The sequence below is a fragment of the Musa acuminata genome, chromosome BXJ2-7, assembly GCF_036884655.1.
Source record: "Musa acuminata AAA Group cultivar baxijiao chromosome BXJ2-7, Cavendish_Baxijiao_AAA, whole genome shotgun sequence".
NCBI classification, from domain to species: Eukaryota; Viridiplantae; Streptophyta; class Magnoliopsida; order Zingiberales; family Musaceae; genus Musa; species Musa acuminata.
The window spans coordinates 22,805,424-22,823,392 of record NC_088344.1 but is presented as its reverse complement, the minus strand read 5'-3'; the positions used below and the strand labels follow the sequence as shown (position 1 = coordinate 22,823,392).

The 17,969-nt window shown below is 40.3% G+C and overlaps 2 protein-coding genes and 2 long non-coding RNA genes across 5 annotated transcripts; all 4 read left to right on the top strand.

The window, feature by feature from the left end:
* Window positions 1-270: 270 nt before the first annotated feature.
* Window positions 271-2,559, top strand: LOC108953028 (uncharacterized). Its single transcript, XR_001978258.2, has 3 exons — window positions 271-566; window positions 2,003-2,269; window positions 2,381-2,559. It is a non-coding gene; the product is annotated as an uncharacterized LOC108953028 (long non-coding RNA).
* A 2,665-nt stretch (window positions 2,560-5,224) lies between these two features.
* LOC135617385 (uncharacterized) lies at window positions 5,225-8,845 on the top strand. The gene is made up of 6 exons (XM_065117500.1): window positions 5,225-5,610; window positions 5,873-5,987; window positions 6,112-6,780; window positions 7,262-7,457; window positions 7,936-7,998; window positions 8,481-8,845. The coding sequence occupies exons 1-5, from the start codon at window positions 5,528-5,530 to the stop codon at window positions 7,959-7,961; spliced, it is 1,089 nt and encodes a 362-aa protein (XP_064973572.1). The 5' UTR covers window positions 5,225-5,527; the 3' UTR covers window positions 7,962-7,998; window positions 8,481-8,845.
* Window positions 8,846-9,141: 296 nt separating this feature from the next.
* On the top strand, window positions 9,142-12,925 carry LOC135617386 (ACT domain-containing protein DS12, chloroplastic-like). 2 transcript variants are annotated; one of them, XM_065117501.1, is made up of 10 exons: window positions 9,142-9,621; window positions 10,340-10,397; window positions 10,470-10,595; window positions 10,727-10,821; window positions 11,052-11,136; window positions 11,306-11,365; window positions 11,894-11,949; window positions 12,248-12,353; window positions 12,431-12,499; window positions 12,688-12,925. In XM_065117501.1, exons 1-10 carry the CDS (start codon window positions 9,485-9,487, stop codon window positions 12,748-12,750), a joined length of 855 nt encoding a protein of 284 aa, XP_064973573.1. In that variant the 5' UTR covers window positions 9,142-9,484; the 3' UTR covers window positions 12,751-12,925. The 2 variants fall into 2 exon arrangements, with proteins under 2 accessions (XP_064973573.1, XP_064973574.1); XM_065117502.1 differs by lacking the exon at window positions 10,340-10,397 and having other exon boundaries at window positions 9,407-9,621.
* Window positions 12,926-13,201: 276 nt separating this feature from the next.
* LOC135617387 (uncharacterized) lies at window positions 13,202-16,916 on the top strand. Its single transcript, XR_010488722.1, has 3 exons — window positions 13,202-13,697; window positions 15,252-15,642; window positions 15,730-16,916. It is a non-coding gene; the product is annotated as an uncharacterized LOC135617387 (long non-coding RNA).
* The last annotated feature ends 1,053 nt before the right edge of the window (window positions 16,917-17,969 follow it).

Genomic DNA, 17,969 nt, shown 5'->3' with positions numbered 1-17,969 from the left:
CACATATTAAATACAAGAAAACCCTATTTCAAAAATTAATCATTCTAAATTTATAAAATAATAATAATAATAATAATAATAAATATTATTATTATTAGCGGTTTGAAATAGCTTGCATTTAACTACATGCTAATAATGTAGTGCGATCAAGAGTGGTGAACGGTTGAGATTAAAACTTAAAACCTTAAATGGACCGTGATAAGGACCTTTTGTACATTTATTATTTGTAGGGCTTTTAATGTAATGTTAATCGAGTTTGCCAGAGCCACTTCCCGTCTCCCGCCCTCGACGAGCACGGTTCTTCTTCCCTACGCGTCCTTCTTCCGCCGCCACCGTCGCTCCCCCATCTTTCTCGCTCGATCTTAGTGATTCGATCTTTCGCCTCGCTCTCTCGCCCTCCGTCTCTTCACTCAATGATGGAGTATAGAAGAATCACAGATCGGCTAACCACCGCATGATTCTCTTATCGAATTTAGTACGCTAAATCTGATTGACACCCTGCGATAAGGGTTTTTGAGGCCCTCTGCTCTCCGATTCCGGAAGTCCCCCTGGAGAGCTTCTTGACTGTAAGAATGCATTCACCCTTTGCCTCTGTTTTGTTGGATTGCTTCTGTTTGCCTTTTTCTGGAAGTTCTTTACATTAATCCTTACGCTTTAACTGGAGCCATAATTAATGTTCCGCATTTATTTGGAGGAAAGCAAAATTTTAGTTTGGTCTGTGTGTTGGTTCGCTCGTTGTTGCTTCGTGTGGCCTCTCATTAGCGAAATCTTGATCCAACCTTTTTACATATGTTCAAAATTCTGTATTCTTCGAATGTTTGGTCTTCTCTTTGGTGAAACTAACTTCGGCATCTTGAAATTTGCGTGTGAGTATATTTAATTCATTATTTCTTTTTCTCTTGAATATATTTCGAGAGATTCAAGCATGATAGAGAATATATTAACGTTCAATTATCATTCAATACTTAAGTGTCATATGGAAGCTACCATGTTCAAGTCATCCTCTATCTATTTGGCCTATGGACAACAGTCCAAGGTGGGTAGTTCGGGGCTGTCTCCTCTCCATCACCCATATGGATAAAACGTCAAAAGGGGGGATATTAGGACAATTATAGCTTGTCCTCTCCGAAACCAGGTATAAAAGTTAACCCTCGATGTTATGTCAATTGGCTCTCTTTTTTAGAAACACCCTTACCTGAAAGGAATTTTAGATTAACTTGATTGTCAGAAGGATTAGGTCGAGAGATTTTTCCTGACATTGGTCTTGGTGTAGGTATCACCTCGGATCTACCTAGGGGCCACCTCGATCACTACTTCGGATGCTCCTGTGCTTTCGGGTTTAGATCACATCGGATTGAGTTGGATATCAGGGATGATATTCCCTAACATGTGATAATGATCTCTCTCAATGAACGTGTAGCAATGTTTACAGGCAGCTGCTGGACATTCTCAAGGATTGCAGCAATATAGGGCACAAACCAGTTGATGACTGGGAACCTGACATTACTATCCGAGTAGGAATAGATTTTACCTATAAAACAAAAGATGGGTTAGAGAAACATATGCGAGGAGAAGAGGGTATGTAATGGCTGATAGCTTCCGACGGTGGACTGCACACAAATGAAGGCACTTGTGAGGAGAAGACGGTATATAAACACTCACATTATGAACTTAACCTTTTCCTAGAAATTTGATATTAGCTATTACATGTTACATCTAGTGGGCTTTTGGCACCCTTATTTACCTTTTGTCATAGATAATGCAGTTTACCTCCATGATTGCTTTTTCTTCCTTGATATTTTGCTTAAAGGATTCGAAGACTAAACCTGATAACAACTGAGTGCATACTACCTCATTGCATCCATGAACAAAGAAGAATCTTACTCAGCATCGTTTCTACCTTTTCTATATCAGACATGCAGTTTTCTTTTGTTTCTGCATTTTAGATCGAGAAAAATGTTTGGAGAGCTGTGTTATTTAACCATTCCTAACATGACTTCAGGCTGATCTTGAGGTGGTCACCAACTTATAATCGTTGCCATTGAAGGGAGAGATTTCCAGTTGTACAGTGGATGGTGTCCAGGTTTATTGTGAATGCATTTAGGTTGTTCTTTTGAGGCTGTAATGACGAGCCTTGATGGACCTTGTTGTAGTGAACTGGGGTATGGAATGGCAGCAGTATGCTGTGGCTTATCCAAAGGCCAGGATTACATCATCGTGATGAGCTGCTCCTGGGCGCCCTGGGATACAAGGATGAAGAAGAACACTGGTAAACATGAAGGGACTCTGTGGAATCAACCGATGGCTTCTTATGTGATGACTGAGGGATTTCCTTTAATTCATTTCCATAATCTTCTTTCATCTTATTTGCTCTTTGTAGGGAATCAATACAAGAATTGAAGGGAGCCTAATGGTGGAGTTGGCGCAGCTCGAGATCCAACCCTTAATCACTTGGGTTAAACTCGGATGCTCTGATCACCCAGGTATTTGACTGAGTAATACTGCAGCGAATTTATCTGCTACTTCTTCTCTAACTACGGGTATCTGCATGAATTTAGATTCTAAGACGTTGCAATATACATTTGCTACAAATTAAATATCTAATCGTGTTCTATATCGGCCAATCGCAACACCTTCACCATTTTGTTTAGGTCAGGATGGTATATGTGCATGATAAATGCCATTAGTGATGATGACTCACATGTCAATTGGCATATTCTCCTCCATCGAGAGATGTCAATTGTGAGCAGCAACTGCTGGGAAGCCATGTGTACCACTTATCTATCACAGACTTCTGCCTGCCAACAATAAACTTTGTTGGGCAGGACAAGGAAATCCATTAAGAGCACCGAGTTGCTGGTGACGATGGATTTAGGTGTGCCTGTTGCTGCCCGCGTCATGGGATACGGTTGGCTTGTCAAATGCATCATGAATGTTGCTGCGTGTTTTCCATGACTGAACCAGGCATCTGCTGAATTCTTTATAGATGAGATCAGAAAAGAGAGAGGATACCTACAAGTTGACCGACCTATTGTCGCACCACAAAGTGCACAAGGTGGGTAAAGGCGTAGAGATAAGGGGAATTCTGTTGAGCCACAGGGTTAGGATGCTCATGTCACTTCCAGTGGAGTGGCGTTGCACACGAAATGAAGGGGACCGACTTATTTTAACCCAAGAAGATAAAAGAAGAGTCCGAATATTTTTTAGAATAATGAGCGAAGAAGGATCTAATCTGATACATTATTTTCAGATTAATATTTTTGGTATATAAAATTACAATTCACATAAAATTAGCCTGATCAATTTACATGTTGGTCTGACATAAATAATTAATTTATCATTATAGATCATCAATAATAATTATATCAATAAGACTATATAGCATCTTCAAAATATGTCAGATTAAATTTTGATTTCGCTAACTCTCGATAGTAGGTTTAATACATTAACCATCAAATAATATTTTAGATATATATATTTTTTAAAAAATAAATTAGAAAAGATTTAATTATATTCTTTATTGTGTGAACGTACCAAATAATTCTCATTCTTGATATCAAGTATATGGTGTTTATTGGTTTCTTTTTTGAACCTCAAAATATTCACATGAATTGATGGGCTAATTACATGTTACCTCTTGTATTTGGACCCTCTTAGTATCATGGTCTGTGTACTTACAAATTATGATCTATGAAACAAATAGTCTTATTTATCTTAATACTATCAACAATATTGAGAAAAAATATAATATATATCACTAGTGTTAGATCGATTCTAAAATGATGGGGAAAAGGTAATTTCAATATTTCTTCCATTTTTAATGGCGAGCAACGTGGTGAGTGTATTGTCGATCATGGAGAAGAGCTAGATAGAGTTGGAGACTATATAGTTGAAGATGACCTCAATGAAGGAGGTGACGACGAGGCCAACGAAAGCAAAGGCTCTCATGAATAGGAGGGCCTAGTTGCCCTACAACTTGGTTTGCCTCTCGTTATGTCATCGGGATGCTTAAAGGCATGGTCATCATCCTGCCTGCATCATGGCGTAGTGAGAGCACAACCCCTCCTTGTAGTCGTGTAGCCCAACACACCTACATGAGAGCCAAGCAGACTAGATGAGGCTCAGCGCTTGCTGACAAAAGGGGGAGAGCTTTTATAGCAATGTGATCTTATATATCGCCTTCCATAGTAACACGAGCTGAGGCACCTAGAAAGAGGATGAAGGCAACGAGCTCTAGCGGTGAGGTGGCGAGCCATAAGAGCGACATCGCATAAGGAGACAAGTGGAGGGAAGTCGGGAGGAGAAGGAAAATGACTTAGTCATCAATCTAAGTCTCGATGCCAAACCAACCGTAGAAGGTGAGTGCACGTAGGAGGACAACATGGGTGTTGCGAATGTTGAAGGTGGCATGGGTGAAGACCTTTGTGGGTGCCGGGCTGCATGACTGCGAGGAGCGACTCAAGGAGGATGACCTTAGTGGCGAGGAGGGTCTCGAGAAGGGGTCGCGCTCTCGTTACGCTAAGAGCCAAGTGGGATGACAATCATGCCCTAAGCATCTCGATGGTGATCGGTCTCGTTGCACCAGGAGCCAAGCGGGACGATGACCACATCTTAAGCATCTCAACGATGTAGCGAGAGGCGGATCAAGTGGCAGGGCAATTGGGCCTCCCCCACTTCATAAGAGTTTTCACCTTTGTCAACTTCTTTTTCACCTCCTCTATGAAGGTCATTTTCGGCTAAGTGGTTTCTAATCCTATCCAGCTCTTTTTCATGACCAACGATATTTTCACAAAGCTGCTTGTCGTAAAAAATAAAAAGGAGATTGAAATTATCTTTATGCCCATTATTTCGTGTTGATCCAAAATGTGGTATAAATAAAATTATTTATTTCACTTTCAGAATTATAAATTATAATAATTTTAATATAATTTTTTAAATATAAAAATTATGATACTATGTAAATATTAGGGATAATATGTAATCGAGTCAGGTACACCGTATCAAATTTGCTTAAAATACCCGAACTACCTATCCCAGTGATGTACTCACCATGACTCTTCCATGGACCCCACGTAACATGTGAGAGAGCCAACCACTTTGACGAGATGGTTTTGGGGGATGGAGTTCGGTGCGTGTATGATCGAGAATAAGAACTGCACATCGGGACGGCGCCGCACACTTGGACTCGTGTCTGACCGTTGAAGCTGTGTCGGCTTTTGTTCGAGGGACCAGGGGCAGGAGACGAAAGTGGAAAGGAAAGGGAAGGGAAAGAGGCAAGGGGCGTAGCGTTCCTCGCTACGGTTCTTCTCCCTTTCTCCCTCGCTTCCTCGTGTGATTGCTCATTGCTTCGCTGCGAGGAAGCTTGGGAGTATTCCTGGAGTCTTTCCTCGGTGTCTTTGCCGCCTACAGTAGCAGAGAAGGTTTACTTTTGCGCCTGCTTCCCGCTTAGAATCGGGGCTCATAGGCGGATTTGCTGTTTTCTGGCGCGGAGATCGCAGTGCTTATTGAGAGTTCTTCGTTGTTCCTGATGTCGGTGGGTGGTAGCTTCCAACAGTGGGAGAAAGATGTGTTCTTTTCCGCCGCGGAGGAGGTCCAGGAATCGGCCGACGTGTACGTTGTTTCCTTTGTTTTACACGATTCGGCGGTGTAAATTCTTGGAAAATTCGGGCTTTAATTTCAGTTTTTTTTTCCGATCGGATTGGAATACTCTCTCTCTCTCTCTCTCTCTCGTGATTCTCAAATTTTCTGTTGAGTTTTGGAAATTAGGGAATGTTAGGATTTATTGGTTGGAAACAGAGAGTTCTTTTCTATGATTGCTTCCTTCTCCAAGAGTTATTCGCTTAAATTGGTCGATTCATGGGCCTCGTTTCAGGATGGAATCTATTTATAGAATGTGGACACGGAACGCCAGGGATGGATTTGATTTAGAAGCTTCGTATGAATTCCGTAGGGAGCTTCAAACTGCTCTAGGCACTGCGAAGTGGCAGGTTGGTTTCTTCCCCAGCTTTATAACATAATTTGTTATTTTAAGTGTTGAGATCAGAAACTTAGCTTCAGTTCTTGTTGGGATGATTCTATTGTGAAAAAAATGGTTTTTGGGCTGTCATGCAGTTGGAGGAGTTTGAGAAGGCTGTCAAATTGAGTCATGGAGATAATTCGTCGGACGAGAATGCAATCACTAGGCACAGGCAATTTGTTTCTGCAATTGGAAACCAAATTTCACGTGTCGAGAAGGGATTGAATGATTCATTGATTGAAGAAGGGAAGCCACCGCTGTGCTGGGTCCAATTGGACAAGGAAGAACGAGATGACCTGGCAAATTTTCTCTCTGGGGTGTCACGAGATAGTCACGGAGCAAAAGATGTTGCTCATGGTAACCCTGATCTTATGAAGAGTTTTATGGGTACAGTTACAGTAAATAAGGATAAGAGATATGTTGTGGAAGTCGCAGCAAAAGAGCCTTCTGAAGAGAAAGATGATTCATTGCTTGTTGCACCACAACAGCCTTATGGGCAAACAAGGGTATTGAGCTCAGCAGATATTGGTGCTTGGAAAATTGTAATTGCTGATGAGGATACGGATAAAAGATCAGCTGAAGTTAGACCTGATATGCCAAATCATGAATCTGGTCAAACTGGTTCTTTGAGGAGTGTTGAATCCACATCAAAGTTGCAATGGTTTAGGAACAATCTGTGGAAGGCCAAGAACGAGGAGCCTCACTTTTTGAGGCATGGATTGTCATATTACCTTGACTTGAAGGGAGTAACTCGGTTTGCTCAGGTATATTCTATCTTCATACATGCATTTTGTTTCTTTCGCACGAACACGAGCCTACAAACTTTGCAAATCCATATTCTTTACTTACCGTGGCACCTGGGAATCTGCTTTTGTGCTGTGGTGTTCATATTAACCGTGAAAACTCTGTTTTACCACGCATCCTTTTCTTCTAGTGGGAGTGAAAATGCAATTTCTGGTTATCTGTCTTTGGTAACTTGGATGTTAATCGATAAATCTTTGAAGTGCAAGTTCCCTGTATTTGCTGTCTTGGTATTTAAAACGAATCCAAAGGTTGCTTTTTTGCTGGTTCAAAGCTTTTTCATTATGTTTAAATGAATAATTAAAAGCTTTTATTTTGTTTTCATCAGTTCCTTATTGAGAATTGTTGGTATCTCAAAAGGTTTATTTTGTCTTCCTATTTTGGTTTTGGACAATTCAGAAACCCAAGATTTATTGATTCTGTGGTTTTATTGTGTTTGATCAGGGAATTAATGGGTTGACTGGAAGAAGCAGAAATTGTCACAGTAATAGCAGCCAATGGTTAAAACGTTCACATTCTCAAACTTTTGTTGGAAAAGTTGGCAGATTCCAAAGGCCTACAGAAGGACCACAACACTGTATGCGTTTTATGCGCTCTGTATGGATGACTTTCTTGCTCACGATGAGTATTGTATTAATTGGTAAGTTTGACCTCTGGGTTGTGAGAACTGGATGTCTCTTTGTCAAAGTGAACTAATTAGTTTGTAAAAGAAATTACAGTGAACTGATAAAAAAGTATAATGCACCACCCTGTTTTCACTTTAAAAACTTTATCTCTAGGGAAGAAAATTCTTAACCAAAAATTACAATCTTTTGAATAAATATATAGCTATCAGATAATCATGCTTTATCTCTCAGACATAAGTAACCGCCAGCATTTTATGTCTTGTATCGTGACCTGCTTTGGTTATATTGTTATATAAACATTTCTGAATATTAAACTTTTATCATCCGAATTTGCCTTCATTTTTTACATGTGACATCACATCTTCCTAAAGACGGCTAGTTAAAACTTCTGTCTCAGACATCATAAAACTGTTTTAAGACTATCCGGACATGCAGAAACCTTGTAACCTTTGTTTACAGGATGCTAACATTTTTCTTGTACTTTGCTTGCAGTACCATTTGTTCTCTACACTGCTTAAAGAGCTCCTCTTCTGTGCTTCTTGAGGGAGTTGGGAGGTAAGCTTTTAACTCCAGCAGATGAACTTCAGATGTTTCATTTAACTATTCATAATCAGCTAGTCATAGTTATCGTTTTGGCCAATATTTCGGCAAAGACCATATTCAATATACCATCTGAGATGTATTTTCAGTTTTTGATAATATAATTCGGGTAGTTATCTCAAAAATTTGGCCCATAGATAAAGTTGCTATCTAGGTCTTCAAATCTAGGTGTTCATTTTGTCTTTCTTCAGCATTTTTATCTCAACCGATATGCTATATTAGGTCTACATCCCATTTTTGAATCACTAAAATAATCAATATTTGATCCTTGCATATAATAGTCAAAAGCTACATACTTTTGCTTCCGCTTTGCCTTTTTTAGCATGAATCATCATATATGCATATATTTATGCATATTTTATCTTACGTAAACGTGCTTCAATGTTTTTTTTAACAGATATCTTTCTGATGTTTGTTTCTTCTTTTTCTTTATGTAGCTTATCAAATCAGAGGAAATTAAAAAACAAAATCACATGGTGCTTATCAACTGATGCTACACGAGCCAAGGAAAATCCTGCAGGGAAGAATGTCCTCAGGATTTTCTTATCAAATAATGGAGCAGAAGTGCCAAGGTTGCTTGGCGAAAAAAGCTGCCAAGGCCACCATCTTCAGTGAGCAGTAGGCAATTTGCCATCAAGGATTTGGCTTATTGGATTGACTATTAATCAAATGTAACAACACGCTAAGTCAACTCCACCAGCATTATCTAATTCTAATGACATGCAAGAACACTGTAACTTGTGATCGGAAGCTGGAAAAACTGATGTTTGCTGTGGTTAGCAATTGTTTCTGATGTTTTCCATGCTGTGGGATTCCTGATACCTTTTACGGGAAATTGACTGAATCAGTGTCATGTGTCCATAAGATTTGAGTTTGAGTTGACTTGTTTCATTGGGTCTCACTTGTTCCTCTATTATCGTACATTTAAATTTATCCAAAATCGAATTAAAGAGCACTATAAAGACTCCAAGCGGTCAATAAAAGGGAAAAAAAAATCGAGTTGCCATCCCATAGGAGCGCAAATGTACTGCATCAATTATTTAGATGCTTCGAGTACCATAAGGAAGCTTCTACGGTGCTACCGACTCCCAGTGGGAGAAGCAGTTGCTTGCCACCATCACATAGATGTTGTTGGGGAGGGTTTTGTGGGTAATCCAATCTTTCTTCTCTCCTGCATCTGCCACATCGCTTCTCGGTCTCACGGCGAGAGTAGTTGCGACGGGAGAGCTGCTGTGGCTGAGAGAGAGAGAGAGAGAGAGAGAGAGAGAGAGAGAGAGGACATTTGTATGGATGTTAAGAGCGAGTCGCGGCTCCTCTCCTCTCCCAAATGGCGCTGTCGCCATCCTCAGCTGCCCTAATTAAAGACGAGGAAAGGAGATCACGCTGGCAAAACTAGGATTCTTTTGCTCCTCTTCCTCTTCCTGTTCTGCTAAGGAGAAGAATGGCGGTGCTTGCAATGGCTTCTGGGAGCCTCCGATCGAGTCCCGGTGTGAAGCTGGGAGGGCTCGGCTTGCCGTCTCTTTGGTGCTACTCGCTCGGTCGCTTCCGATCTGGGGTCGCCACCTCCTCAAAAACCAGGTTATTATGCTTCATTTTCGCTGGTAGTTCGATGATTAGATTGATTGGTTCTATTGTTTCTGATCCGGGGATCATTTCTGGTCATGTGATGGGATATTGAGCTGTTTGCTATGATTCTTTACTTTAATCTTTCCGATCTGGGGTCGCCACCTCCTCAAAAACCAGGTTATTATGCTTCATTTTCGCTGGTAGTTCGATGATTAGATTGATTGGTTCTATTGTTTCTGATCCGGGGATCATTTCTGGTCATGTGATGGGATATTGAGCTGTTTGCTATGATTCTTTACTTTAATCTTTCTCTCTCTATTCTCCCCTCTTTCTCCATGCCTGATCACATTCTGATGCAAGATTGATCTTTTTGTTCTGGATGCTTTTCCATCTAGTGTAAAGATAGAGGCTAAGGTGTATCTCATTGTATATTAGATGTGCGGGTGTTTGCTTTCACCTCCTAAAGTAAAGACGCACAGCACATCGTAACAGTGGGTTGATCTGGGAAGTCTGTGTGGATCAAGAACTTTGAGACACATATAATACTAATGATGGCCTATTGTTCTATATTTCATGATAATCGAGAAGCCCTAATTATTGGTTTGGAGTACACGAATAGAGACAATGCAAGAAATGCCACATATGGGAAATGGCTAAACTTCTGAATCGAAAAGTTGTTCTTTGCATGTGTGATTATTTCCGCTGATCTTTAATTGTGGGATATTGTCAGATTACCATCTTATGTAGCCGTACGCACACCTAGAGCTGCATACCCAACTGCTGTTGAGGTATTGAATGACCTGTTCAATGCATTTTTTTTGGAAATGCATCCTTAATCGTCTTGAACTTTGCTGCAACAGGATGGATGTTCCAGTGAGACCAATAGAATTCCGACTCCCAAAGTTATAATAGATCAGGACTCAGATCCAGATGCAACTATTGTTGAGATAACCTTTGGTGATCGCCTTGGAACTCTTCTTGACACTGTATGTGGCAGTGCTAGATTCAAGTCTTTTTTCTATTGTTGTGTGTTTGTGTATGATGGGGTGGGGAATGTCCTAAATTATAGTTGCGTTCTGAGTCTTCTGACGAGTTTGTATTTTTTTGTACTTGGAAGATGAATTCCCTCAAGAACTTAGGTCTACATGTTGTCAAGGCCAATGTATACTTGGATTCTTCTGGAAAGCGCAACAGATTTGCAATAACTAACAGGTGAGTCTCTCTTATCTTATTACGTAAAGGTTTTGGAAGGAGTGACGGATATTCCTTATTAGAAGAATTTTCTGCTATTATCAAATTCGAAGAGTTTTCTTCACTGCTGCAGCTTTATGTATAAAGCTCAACTGTTGTTCCCACATATGGATGATTGATATAGATTTGCCTATGGCATTAGCTTTGGTACAACGGTAATTGCTTATTGCAGTTAATGGAATACTTTATAGGTACACCGGTCGTAAAATTGATGACCCAGAATTGCTAGAAACAATACGATTGACAATTATCAACAACATGCTCCAATATCACCCGGTAATTCTAATTATCCTATATAGAATTTTACAGATTTTTTTCCTGCCATGATATAGTTTGTGAAATATAATGAAAAGAACTTTGTAATTTAATATACTGTTATAGTATAACTGTAAACTGTGTTGCTATACTGTATGCTGCTGTTGTTGATTCTTCGAATCACTGGCAGGAGTCTAGCAGCCAATTGGCTATGGGAGCAACTTTTGGAGTGGAGCCACCCGAGCAGAAGGTACTAAGTGTCATTGTACATCTTTGAAGGGTTTATATAACATTTGAAACATCAAGAATGCCTCGAGTACTTTATGCAGAAGTGGAATTTCATTATATGAACCAGGGAATATGAATTTCTTTCCTTTAACATTGCTTATTGTTTCTCAAGAACCAAGGTTCTGACCGTTTCATGTTTGATTTTTATACATCATGACAATCTTAAAAAAATTCTCTCTTTACGAACAGGAAATATTCTGATTAATGTTTGTCTGCAATTTTATATGCACTTTAAGTTGCTTAGGCAATTACGTATATAGTGACTCAACTACCTTCTTTCAATCTGAGTAATACCAAATCTTATGCCCAACACATGCATACATTTTCTGTCCGTCTCAATCAACTAAGAACTATGGTTTATCATTTTTAGTTGCTTCATAAAGAAGTGAAAGATGATTTATCTAGATGTATGTTGTGGATGATATATATGTCAAAAGCAAAGAAAATAAGGTTGCAATTGTTTGTTGGTTATTTCATTTCTACATTCCAGGTTGATGTGGATATTGCAACACGTATCAATATTTATGGTGATGGACCTAACAGAAGGTATGTGGTTTCTTCCGAGACTTGAATGTGCAGTTATCGAACCATGTGATCAGACATTTTGTAACAAAATTATCAGAAATGATCTAAAACATGTTGGAACAGTCTCACCCTTTTTTTTAATATTAGTCTACCTATGTCTAGACTCTAGACTATATACTACTATACTAGCTATGTGCAAGAAATGTTGGAGTTCCATGGAGGAAACAATGTTCATGTAGACATGCACTATCAGTAAATGTTGTGACAACTATGAAGTAAACAATTGCACTACTGACCCATTTTGTGAACTTCTCTCTAGCTTACTTGTGGTGGAGACAGCAGACCGTCCAGGGTTGTTGGTTGATCTTGTTAAGATCATCACAGACATAAATATCACTGTCCAATCTGGAGAGTTTGACACTGAGGTATAATCCATTCATGTGGTCATGCTTTATATATATACATATACATTTGTTTCAAATTGAACTCCTGCTGCTTCCAGGGACTGTTGGCGAAAGCAAAGTTCCATGTCAGCTATAGGAATAAACCGATCGGCATGAGTTTGCAACAGGTACAGTTTTATCTTTTGATGGCATCGATATGTTCATGACTTGCCTTTTTGTCGATGAGTGACTACTCTATGGTTAAGCTTCAATTAGTTTGTAATCATGTTTTCTATATCATTTTTCTTGCTAGTTTATGTCCTCGGATGTTGCTTAGGATCTTAAAAGCTGCATTAATGCTAATATGTCTCTGCAGGTTCTCTCTAATAGCTTGCGTTATTTCTTGAGGAGGCCGACAACAGAGGAGGCGAGCTTTTAGTCACCTGCCAAGACTATTTCATGATGATATTCAAGAAGAGTTTGGGGCTAAACTTTCCCATATCGAAAAAGAACAATGGTGTCAAATGATGTCTACGACATTGAAGGAACATTGCTAGCTAATCTGTCTGAGAAAAATGGTGACTGCACTCGATACAATTGGCAACGTTTTAATATCCCTTGGCTGCTTCCTTTCCCTCTTTCCATTCTTGCAGTAATTTCAGTGGAGAAGCGTCGATTTGCACATTGCTTGCTCAAATGGGTAACATGTAACTTTAGTGAAAGGCTAACGTTGATGACCTCAAGTATATAATGCACAAGACTTTATGAAAATGATATATATATATATATATATATATATATATATATATATATATATATATATATATATATATATATATATATATATATATATGTGAGTAGTGGTCCTCAATCGTTGATATTTGCAATAGACCCCCGCAATTATCGATCCCATGACGCTGAACTCGGTGACTCCTTTCGCCTGGTGCCGCCTCGCCGTCGTCGCTCCTCCCCTGCTCTCAGCGCCTTCCTCACCATCGCTGATCAGCGTCTGCTCCGTCTCCAACGCCCTCAGGCGAAGGCGACCGGTTGGACTTTTCTCTATAGCACAGGCAAGTTTGCTGAAATCCATCATCGATCAAACTGGGACTTGGGCCAGCCTCTTGAAGGCCCTTATGGTCTAGATCGATTCTGCGAAAGCCGTCTTGTTTGAATGGGCTGGTTCGATTTGGAAGGATCCAAATTAGATGTGCCAACGAACGAGATGACGGATCGTCGGGGTGTTGCTAGGAACTCGCAGCACATCGCCTCCAAGCTGTTCGACTCTATTCCTCTGAAGGAACAACGCCTTGATATTCGCGCTTGCACTATCCTGCTTCGATGCCTACGCTCGGGCTGGGAACATCACAAAGCGGGTTGCACCGTACGGTAACGCCAAGTAACATACTTAATTTTGATATCTAAACCACTAGTAAACTTAGGTTTATCATTTCGGGTACTGAACCCATGATATCATACATATCAGTCAGTTTTTACCGGTGTATCAACATATGGTAAGTTGGGATGTGCCCAAAGGGACTCGAATAGGTCATATTGTCTCTATCTTACCGATTCGAATGGTACAACAATTCAAGAAACTATGGCCAGATTACTTCTGTTCCCAATCTTGAATTGTTTACATCATGACAATAATCACATGACTCTAGGGTTCTAATAACTTGAATTGTTTACATCATGACAATAATCTCTAAAGTTAGCTGATACCTTCAAACAAATTAGGTCAGGTTCTAATAACTTGATTCTAGGGTTCCATAAAACTCTTTTCAAATGAGGAGAGAGATAATGACATTCTTGAAGGTGCGCTTTAGACCATCAAGTAAATTAGGCCAAATGACACTCAAGAGGTGGATGTCCATGATTAGTTGAACTTTAGTGACATGTGTGACAGACTAATCCCTGATTAAGACCAACAGGGTGACTGTGGAAATCGATCTTTAATGATCTCCAAAATCTGTGAATACCACCTACTATATATAAGTTTCCCACTGAGTTCTTCTTATGCATTATAATTGTTAGGAACAAGAAACACCGCATAATTTGACCAAAGTGTATGGTACGATACCTGTCATAATCTGATTACACATCACTGGCTGTAACTCTCTCATCACCATCTTTTTCTACGTTTTGTTTTCAACGCTTATTGAGAGACTTATGATGCGTTTTTGGATCTTTCATTGTCATTTGTCATTCATAGAGTAAATGAGCTTGCACTATGATCTGAATTTTCCAAATCCATGTCATCATCATGCGTGGATCTGTATTATTCAGCATCATTCTCTGCATACAGTTTCTCTCTTGCATTCATGTAAGTTTAACATGCTGATTGGATCTTTCATTGTCATTTGTCATTCATAGAGTAAATGAGCTTGCACTATGATCTGAATTTTCCAAATCCATGTCATCATCATGGGTGGATCTGTATTATTCAGCATCATTCTCTGCATACAGTTTCTCTCTTGCATTCATGGAAGTTTAACATGCTGATTGGGGCATAAGTGCACATTCCTTTATGAAGAGATCCGTTTTCCGTATTTAGTTGCCCATTTATACTTAAAGTGGACCTTTCGGGGCCATTCCACTTATACAACTAGAAATGCAATGCTTATGAGAGAGCATTTGGATTTCTATACCTTGTAGAAGGATCTGAATTCCCATTTCTTGCTCTGTTCTGTTTCATTTGTGGACCGTGAAACTGAGAATTGATTTCGGATGACTGGTTGATAGTGCTAATTATGAGCATTACTAAATGGCTGTAACAAAATTAGGATGCATCAGCAGATCTTTCATACTTGTTTGAGTCCATATACATGTATTTTAATGTCAGAATAAATTTGTGAGGATCATTGATTGTCTATCTCATTATTGCCACCACCTACTGTGGTGATCGGACAACTGAAGTTGCTTTGCTTGACTGACATGCAGGAAACCCGTGGCCGCTGACTCTTAGTTTGTACTGATACAACAATATGCTCTTCGGAAGACCCTATGGGCACATGTATGTGGAAGGTTGGCCAATCCAATATTCCCCCACTAGTATAAGATGGCAAAAGTGGGGGTAGGGAGGATATATAAAAAGAGCCCAACGAATGAAGTGCCTTTCCTCTTTTCTTCTCGTGGCCGTCCACAAATAATGCGCTTGGTGACTCCACAGGTTCCAAAGGTGATTGAATGGGGAAGGAAAGATGAGATGGGAAATGGGTGTTGTATATCTAAAGTTAGTTCGTGCATTATTTATATGTTATCTGTTTGACCATCCAATTCACGATGCTGCCAAGCCTACTTTTCTCGAGGCCTTCTTCTCACATGTGAGCAGGTCTACACCACCACAGCTTTTGTTTGCTCTTTTGCTAAGATTTTGCTGGTGGCACTACTGATTCATGTGAAAACTTTTGACATGCAGTTCCGATCCCTTCTGAAATTGATGGGATTGCTCAGCAGCAGTAGCCAACAATACTATTACGGCACGGTTCTACATGGCCTGTCGACCTCAAGCTAGTCCGGATGAGCACGGAGGCCGCATGCAATGGGTGATACCACAACCTTTTCGCCTTTGGGCCACAAGACTTTTGTGCACTACGTGGACCTGACTGATCGCAGCATCGAGATTGTTAGTTGTTAACTTCGCATTTAATCTGAGGATTGGAACACCTCTGCTCATTCAAGATGATGCAATGGATAACGTATGGACATGACCAGAGCTTCATACTGCTATATAATATGATTGTTCGTTTGTTTGGTAGGCAATGGCACAAACACTCTTTCTTAATGGGATTACTTGGGACTGCCGTGCACCTCGGTCGGGCGAGAAAGAGAAGAATGTATCAGTTACATGATTGGCCAAGCATCTTTTTCTCCATTGCCCCACCATCTTCACATTATTAGTGTATACTGTTCTCCTGGCCCTTTGTTAAGTCAAAGGTGGTGGGAAGAGATGAGTTCCGTCGTCGAGGTTCAGAAGATGGAGGTCAGATTCAGCTCGTACTGCAGTCAGTAGTGTACGCCACTCATATGGGTGGAGTGGAGTGTCCATGCTTTCTGGTGGTTGATATCATTAGGATGTCTTCTTAGGGGGTGCACGCTCCATATTCTGCACCTTGTGTTGTTGGGCATTGGAATCACATTACTATTCTCTCTCTCCCTCTCTCTCTCTCTCTCGATGTCAGACACACACACATAAAAGACAGAGAGAGATCGACTGCAAAGGATTATGCTTCTTATCGATCAATGCCTAGTACCATTCAGGAAGAGGCAATGGTTCCTATATCTTAAGAGACAACCCCTGAAAGATCACATGTTCCCATAGCCTCCTTTTTTCTTTCTCCTCATGCTTTTCCTCAGTTTCCAAATATATGTGTTGATTAATTGTTTCGTTACTGAGCTTCTCTGTCCTCTTCTTGTTAAATTTATAGGTAAAATTTGAAGCAGAATTCCATGTTCCAAGTATTTTACTTGTCAAATTTCAAGAGTCTTTAAGTTCTAAATTCCCTGCGCCATCAGTCAGTTCCATGGTGAGCATGAAAAGAATATTTCACTCTACATAGCATGTCATTGTTTTAGATGGTTCTTTTTATTAGAATCTGTGAGCTACATTGACTGCTTTTTTTGCAAGTTGCGTGCACATGCAATGATGCTTCGGGCAAACACTCGGAAGCTACAAGGCTTTTTGTATATGTTCCGTCTTCTAGTTGACCACATGTAATACCTTCACTTTGTGTCACCCAATCCCAATCTGATTGTTGCTTTGTAAGATCTTCGACAATTGGGTTGCATGCCCAAAGTTTCCATGTCAGCTCATTATGTTGCAGTTGGCTTTTCAGAACCTTATTGCGAACAAGATTATTTATAATGGAAATTTATGGATGTGATTGCAAACTTTTGCTTATGCTGAGCTTTAATTATCATGAAGAAACAATGAATCTTGACACATTTTGCAGGAATGATGGCACAGAATAACAGAAATATTAAAGCAGGTTGGAGTTGTTCTCATCCTCTACTGTGATGGTGATGGTGATGGTGATGGTGATGGTGATGGTTCGGAAAGAACACATCGACCCTGTATGCGCTGCAACAACACAACTATTTGCTCTATCCATCTCCATCGAACAGAAGCTGCCACCGTTCCTTCACTGGGGACCTCCCTATTCCTTTACAATGCACCTCCCTTTTGTCCCCCACATCGTCAGGGAATTGCTCGGCGAAACAAGTGGGTGCTGCTATTCCCAAGTTCCACACCAAACATGAGAACACTAGTGTTGGTCCGCAACCTTGTGGGGTTGAAGTTGACTTTGACCCCTACATTTTTCTGACTTTGACTTAAGACCTTGGCGTCAAAGTGCTCAACCCACTCCCCACCCCCCGCCTCTTCTCGTGCGAAGCCAAGACGAAGCATCAAGTGTACGTGCAGTTTGGCACGGGTCACCATGGCACATTAAATGGAGACCTCGGCAGCGATCTAAAGAGCGAGGATTGAGACCGACCTCAGCCTCTTTGTTTTATCTACCACTGTTGAATAGAATTCTAACGACATGGATTCCAATATGGAAAATTGGCATTGCAAGAACCATGCAATTGTCGAGGAAGAAAAGTATTAGCTTGGCATTTGTGAAGGCAGTCCCCGTCAAGGGTGGAAATTTCTTACGA

What these genes read in the sequence shown, in the direction of transcription:
- LOC135617385 (XM_065117500.1), top strand. Translation starts at nt 5,528, where the DNA reads ATGTCGGTGGGTGGTAGCTTCCAACAGTGGGAGAAAGATGTGTTCTTT. An exon ending in GTCCAGGAATCGGCCGACGT is followed by an intron (nt 5,611 to 5,872) that starts GTACGTTGTTTC and finishes GCCTCGTTTCAG; the next exon opens with GATGGAATCTATTTATAGAA. An exon ending in GATGAGTATTGTATTAATTG is followed by an intron (nt 7,458 to 7,935) that starts GTAAGTTTGACC and finishes CTTTGCTTGCAG; the next exon opens with TACCATTTGTTCTCTACACT.
- LOC135617386 (XM_065117501.1), top strand. Translation starts at nt 9,485, where the DNA reads ATGGCGGTGCTTGCAATGGCTTCTGGGAGCCTCCGATCGAGTCCCGGT. An exon ending in GCCACCTCCTCAAAAACCAG is followed by an intron (nt 9,622 to 10,339) that starts GTTATTATGCTT and finishes GGATATTGTCAG; the next exon opens with ATTACCATCTTATGTAGCCG. An exon ending in AGATTTGCAATAACTAACAG is followed by an intron (nt 10,822 to 11,051) that starts GTGAGTCTCTCT and finishes AATACTTTATAG; the next exon opens with GTACACCGGTCGTAAAATTG.